The 7,015-nt window shown below is 41.9% G+C and overlaps 1 protein-coding gene across 1 annotated transcript; it reads left to right on the top strand.

Moving 5' to 3' along the window:
* Nucleotides 1-2,820: 2,820 nt before the first annotated feature.
* Ubqln2 (ubiquilin 2) lies at nt 2,821-6,275 on the top strand. Its single transcript, XM_055606921.1, has one exon. It carries the CDS (start codon nt 3,130-3,132, stop codon nt 5,059-5,061), a length of 1,932 nt encoding a protein of 643 aa, XP_055462896.1. The 5' UTR covers nt 2,821-3,129; the 3' UTR covers nt 5,062-6,275.
* The last annotated feature ends 740 nt before the right edge of the window (nt 6,276-7,015 follow it).

The following is a 7,015-nucleotide window of genomic DNA, read 5'->3' as shown; positions in this document are numbered from 1 at the left end:
TAAAAGTAATTCAAGTAATGCTTAGGAGGAGCAGGCTTAGGCATTCTGTACCATGTCAAGCTCCAATACTACCTTGCCTTTCAGACCTTTATTGATTTTTGTGGTGCTGGGGCTAGAACCTGGGAACTTGTATTTGCTACAGTTCAGCTCCTTTATAGTTTTATAGATGACATGTTCAGTTTCTTTCATATTTAAACAAAATAAAATACCTTTCTTGTGTCTCACAGAAAAAAAGGTGTCAGAAAAAGGAAAAGAAGGGAAAGAGTAAAGGATGAAGAGAGAGAAGTATTTACGTTTTGTTTATTTGGCTTCTTTCTTAAGAGCCCAGATTCAATGAACAAGTGTTGCTGTTCTTGTTTGATTCTTTGCTTTTTTTATTTTATAGCTGGCACTTCATTTACCTCCTTACTGTTTTCTGTTGCCCTTTTTATTTGAATGTCTAGTACACTTATTTTCACCATTATTTGGCATTTAAAGACATCAAGTGTATACATTTAACTTTGAGTTCATTCACATAATACTCTACAAATCAAATATTATTAAACTTGGACCTGCTAAAAATGCAGATTCATGCTCACTGCTTGTTTCACTTGATTTGGGGTGTGGCCTATAAATCACTATTATTACCAAGTCTCATAAACTACACATAGGGTAATCTTATGGCAGTTATTGAAATATTCTCATTATAATTATGCTTATAAACTCACAAAGAATTTTAATTTGTACTGTCTCCAAGGTGTTAAGCTTTATTAATTTTAAGTATTTTTTCTTCCTCATTTTGTTAGTTGTATCTACTTTAAGTGTAATTAAAGATGAACTGTGATATATTATTAAATTTACATTTATTTTCAGAGAAGTTAAACACAGTATTACAAATATGAATTATCACTATCTAAAATCAACCATTGCTGACAGTTTGTCATGTTTGTTTCTATTTTAGAGACAAAGCACATTTTTATAGCTTTAACTCCAATTCCGTTTAGTAATTGTCTTGAATCCTGTGCCATTTCCTCTTCCTGATTTTTATAAGTTTAGGATGAGTGCCTTTTGTATCTTTATTTTCTGGGTTTTTTTTTTCTTCAGTATTAGGAATTGAACCCAGGGTTTCTTCACACACAGTAGGAATGTGCTCCATCAGTGAGTTACAGCCCAGACCCACTAGCATATTTCTAATAGAATATTTTGTATACATATGAACATATCTAAACATCACAGAATGATATTTGATGTGTACCAATTAATTATGTTTAGAGACATATATTTAAAGCAAGTTCCCTTTACATTTTATATTATATTAATATTAAACCTAGTATATACAATTACAGTTTTATACTAGTTCATGTATATAATGAGCCTATGTTGTTTTATACCGAGATTTATTGAGGTATTTGTGACTTAATATGTTGAAATGCTGTTAAATTATCTCTAGGTTTTTGTATGGGAAAAAGATTTTCTGTGGCCAAAGCAAAATAAATGATTTCAAAATTATTTCTTCTATAATTCAAGATTATCAGTAATAGTCCATTTTTTTCTTTATTTAATCAGTAATGAAATAGATAAATATGTTAATTTCTGCCAGTACTATTGTGTGCCTGTCAGTTTTTACCTATACTCTTGTCTGAAAATATAGTTGTAGTTTTAGAAATCATAAAACAATGCAATTTATCCATCAAATTCAAAATCATAAAAATAGAAAATAAGAATATTCCCGATTTCAGCTCTTACTAATAATCACCTTTATCATACGGGAGAATAGCCTTTCACATTTATTTTCAACACATACAGTCTCCAAGCTTTTTGATATTGCCATCTACATGCCTGTATTGTTGCTATCTATTTAAGAAAACATAAATCCATAGAAAAACCCAAATCCAAATATCATCTATTATTTCTTCATAACTACAGTGCATTTTACTTATGCTTTTTGAGACACTTAATATTATGTGAACTAGCCACCATCTTTTAGACACTGGGAATGTTTTATTGTATGGCAGTATCATAGTATGTCTGAGTAATCCTGTGTGACACATTAAAACATCTAAACGCTATGTTTTTAAATGCTAAGCTGTTTATATATATCATACATATGTTCTTTGAATCAATGATTAAGTATTTTTAAACAAGGTTGGAGATATTTAAAATGCCCATCTGTTTTTTTCAAACTGCCCGGTTACAACAATTCATACTACAACTAGCATGAGAGTGCATTTTCTCGGCTCACAGTCAACAAGGTTTAACGTTCTCTTTCATCTTTGCCAATCTGATAAAATCCAAAGTAAAACCTCATGGTTTTTATTTAAATCCCTTTGATTAGTAGCGAGCTGAATCATATTTTTAGAAGCCTGTTGACCGCCGTTTCTCGCTTCTTTTGTAAAATGCTCGCTCCCGCCATGCCGTCCCTTCCCCCACCCGGGTGTTCGTTTTCCCTTTTTGCTTTGTCAGAGTTCTTTACTATTCATTTTTCGTCCTTTGCATGGGATCGGTTCAATTCAGGCTTTCATCCTTTCACTGCCTCCCAGATTGCGAATCACATTCTCCATTGGTCTTTCAGCGTCTGCTAAAGAAGCTGCCTCCCTCTTCCTCCTCCAGGCCTCCTCCCTTCCCCCCTCGCCTCGCCTCGGTCCCCTCGCTTTCTCTTGAGGCCGCCTGGCTTTTCCTTCTCTTCCCCCTCTCTTTGTTTATTTCTCTCTCCCTCTTTCACCGCCCCCCCACCCCCGCCTCCTCCCCCTTTGCAGGTTAGGAGGTTTGCGCTCAGCCGAGGGACCGTGGCTGGGCTGGCGCCGCGTCAGCAGGGGGCGGGGCGCGGCCGGGGGCGGAGCGGGGCGGGAGCGCGGGCACCGCTGCTGCGGGAGTTGCTGGGAGTGCGCGCCGGCAGATCACAAGGCAGTGGCGACGGAGAAGGCCTGGAGACCTGCTCGTTCAGCCCTCCGCCCGCGGCCTACGCCGAAGCGTGTGTGCGCATCCGAAGAGCGACCGGGAGCCGCAGCCTTCAGCTCTGAGGTACTGTGCTCCGCGCTGCTCCCCGGGCCGCCCCAGTCCGTTGCGGCGGCGCCTTCTTCCTGCCTCCTTTCCTCGCGCCCTCTCGCTCGCCAAGCGCCTTCCCTGCCAGCCTGCGTCACCGCGGCCGCCATGGCTGAGAACGGCGAGAGCAGCGGTCCCCCGCGCCCCTCCCGCGGCCCTGCAGCGGCTCCAGGCGCAGCCACTACAGCCGAGCCCAAAATCATCAAAGTCACTGTGAAGACCCCCAAAGAGAAGGAGGAGTTCGCGGTGCCCGAGAACAGCACCGTCCAGCAGTTCAAGGAAGCGATTTCCAAACGCTTCAAATCTCAAACCGATCAGCTCGTGCTGATTTTTGCCGGAAAGATCCTGAAAGATCAAGATACCTTGATCCAGCATGGCATCCATGATGGACTGACTGTTCACCTTGTCATCAAAAGCCAGAACCGTCCTCAGGGCCAGTCCACCACGCAGCCTAGCACCACCGCGGGAACCACAACGACGACCACCACCACCACAGCTGCAACGACAGCGGCGACATCGACTCCCAGGAGTAGCTCCACACCTACTTCCACAAATAGCAACCCGTTTGGGCTGGGGAGCCTGAGTGGACTTGCTAGCCTTAGCAGCCTGGGGTTGAGCTCGACCACCTTCACTGATCTTCAGAACCAGATGCAGCAGCAGCTCATGGCCACCCCTGAGATGATGATCCAAATCATGGAAAATCCCTTTGTTCAGAGCATGCTTTCGAATCCTGATCTGATGAGGCAGCTCATCATGGCCAATCCACAGATGCAACAATTGATCCAGCGAAACCCAGAAATCAGCCACCTACTGAACAACCCAGATATAATGAGGCAGACTCTCGAAATCGCCAGGAATCCTGCCATGATGCAAGAGATGATGAGAAATCAAGACCTCGCTCTCAGTAATCTTGAAAGCATCCCAGGTGGCTACAATGCTCTGCGGCGCATGTACACTGACATTCAAGAACCCATGCTGAATGCCGCACAGGAGCAGTTTGGGGGTAACCCGTTTGCCACGGTGGGGAGCAGTTCCTCAGGGGAAGGCACCCAGCCTTCCCGCACAGAAAACCGGGATCCGCTGCCCAATCCTTGGGCACCACCGCCAACTACCCAGAGCTCTGCCACCACCAGCACGACCACAACCAGCAGCACTAGCAGCACCAGCACCAGCAGCACCGTGTCTGGCACTAGCTCTAGTAATACTACCACCGGGAACAACACCGTGGCTGCAGCTAATTATGTGGCTAGCATCTTCAGTACCCCCGGAATGCAGAGCCTGCTGCAACAGATAACTGAAAATCCCCAGCTGATTCAGAATATGCTGTCTGCACCCTACATGAGAAGCATGATGCAGTCGCTGAGCCAGAATCCAGATTTGGCTGCCCAGATGATGCTGAGTAGCCCACTGTTTACTGCGAATCCTCAGCTGCAGGAGCAGATGCGTCCACAGCTCCCGACTTTCCTGCAGCAGATGCAGAATCCAGACACACTCGCAGCCATGGCAAATCCGAGAGCGATGCAAGCATTAATGCAGATCCAGCAAGGGCTACAGACTCTAGCCACTGAAGCACCTGGCCTGATTCCAAGCTTCGCTCCAGGTTTGGGGTTGGGAGTGCTGGGAACCGCCATAACCCCTGTAGGTCCAGTCACTCCCCTAGGTCCCATCGGTCCTATAGTTCCTTTCACCCCCATAGGCCCTATTGGGCCTTTGGGACCCACTGGCCCTGCAAGCTCGCCTGGATCCACCGGCACTGGGGTCCCCACTGCAACCACTGTGTCCAGCTCTGCACCTACTGAAACCTTAAGTCCGACATCAGATTCTGGACCCAACCAGCAGTTCATTCAGCAAATGGTGCAGGCTCTGGCTGGAGCAAGTCCTCCACAGCTGCCGAATCCAGAAGTCAGATTTCAACAGCAACTGGAACAGCTCAACGCCATGGGGTTCTTAAATCGTGAAGCAAACTTGCAGGCCCTAATAGCAACAGGAGGAGACATCAACGCGGCCATTGAGAGGCTGCTGGGCTCGCAGCCATCGTAATTACATTTCTGTACCTTGAAAAAAATGTATCTTATTTTTGATAATGGCTCTTAAATCTTTAAACACACACAAAATTGTGCTTTACTTTTATTTTGATTCTTTTAAATCTGTCTACTTATAAATCTAATACGATGCATTTTAAGGTGGAGTCCCTCCCTTCCCTTCCTGCTCCTCCTTCTCCCGCCACCCTCCCACCCACCCTCTCCCTTCCCTTCCAGCCTGCCCTCTCCCCTCTTTGTTTCCTTCCCTGCTTCATTCCTTCCTTTTCTTCTTTTGATTTCCTTCCTTTTCTTATTTGAATGGTGGGAATCAATACTGTTTCACTCAAAGGTGTTGCATGCAAACACTTCTCTTTATTCTGCATTTATTGTGATTTTTGGAAACAGGTATCAGCCTTCACAGTTGGGTGAACAAGTTTTGTCCTACAGATGTCCAGTTTATTTGCATTTTAAACATTAGCCTATGATAGTAATTTAAATGTAGAATGAAGATAATAAAAACAGAAGCAAATTATTTGAAGCTCTCTAATTTGTGGTAAAATATTGCTTATTGTGACTTTGGCATGTATTTTTGCTAGCAAATGCTGTAAGATTTATACCATTCATTGATCGTTTTGCTATTATTTGTACACAGTACAGTAAGCACAATTGGAATTGTACATCTAGAAGTATTACTGTAGAATCTGAGCAGAATATGTGTAACCAAAATAAGAAAGAATATAAGAAATATTCCTGAAGCTAGGTATGTCTCACAACTTTGTAGAATCTTACAGCATATTTGATAAATTTCTCAGTGAAAATGTTGGCTAGGCAAGTTCAGTTAAAATATAGTAGAGATGTTTATCCTGGTTTCTCTAAGTATACATTAATTGTACAGAAAACTTACAGTGTAACATTGTGTCAACAGTTGCAGATTGATTGTATATGACCTTAATCTTTGTGCAGCCTGAAGGATCAGTGTAGTAATGCCAGGAAAGTGCTTTTGACCTAAGATTTCCTCAGCTTCTCCCATGAAGAGACCCTAATATGCATTTTGATTTTTAATTGGAAATGTAACTTTTACTGGAAGTGTCATGTGATGTTTGCATTACTTTTAACTGCTATGTATAAAGGAAAGTGTAACTTTTGGCTCTATCAGTTATTTCTCTTGTGCACAGGAAAAAATGCATTAAAATGACTAAAAAAATAAAAAAAAATAAAAAATGGAAAAAGCTCTTCCTTTTTGCCTTTTGGCCCTAGAATCGGTATCTAGAAGGGTTAGCTTCCCACACAAATATTTCTTTGACAGTGTTCCTCTACAGGAAATTATTTTGGTATATCCCCTCAAAGGTTAACAAAATATTAATTATTATTCCTTCACATATTTGAAATATACATATTTTTACTTTGTCCAGTGTTTGAATTTTTTTAGTTCCACTAAATTCTGTGGACCTACCATATCAGTCTGAGGTGGGAATATGACTTTTATTCAGTTTTTCTGATGGTTCTCATGTTTATTTCATTTATTTTTCACTAGATGAGCATTACCAGTAGCAGGCTTTCCCCAAAACAATACATTGGGAATTTGGCTGGGTTTAAATAGAAAAAAAAAATGTTGAAAACTAGTTTGATAGAAGCATATGTAGGTTTATATGGTTTATTTAGTTGGGGTGTGGGATACTGGGAGTACTTTTTTAAGGAGGCTCTCAAAGTCAATATCCTTTGAGAGAATTTTATTTAAGTCCTGCTAATTCCTGATAATTGTACTCCTAGGTAGTATACTAGGAAGCACATTGTGCTGCTAATGGGAGCTTCTAGTGTGTTAATGTGGTCTATTTATTATACAAAATTTATTTTCAGACATTATTTTAGATTAGCAATTCACCAGTTCTATCAATGGTAAAGGTATAGCATAAGTACTAATTTTGTTAAATGTAGCATAGGTACTAATTGCCTGTGCTGCACATTCTATAGCA

Source organism: Psammomys obesus, unplaced genomic scaffold (genome assembly GCF_907164565.1).
Source record: "Psammomys obesus unplaced genomic scaffold, mPsaObe1.curated_primary_1811, whole genome shotgun sequence".
In the NCBI taxonomy this organism is placed as follows: domain Eukaryota; kingdom Metazoa; phylum Chordata; class Mammalia; order Rodentia; family Muridae; genus Psammomys; species Psammomys obesus.
Note: the sequence above shows the minus strand (reverse complement) of the source record. Positions and strands in the feature narration are given on the sequence as shown.

Coding starts and splice junctions, on each gene's coding strand:
- Ubqln2 (XM_055606921.1), top strand. CDS start 3,130: ATGGCTGAGAACGGCGAGAGCAGCGGTCCCCCGCGCCCCTCCCGCGGC.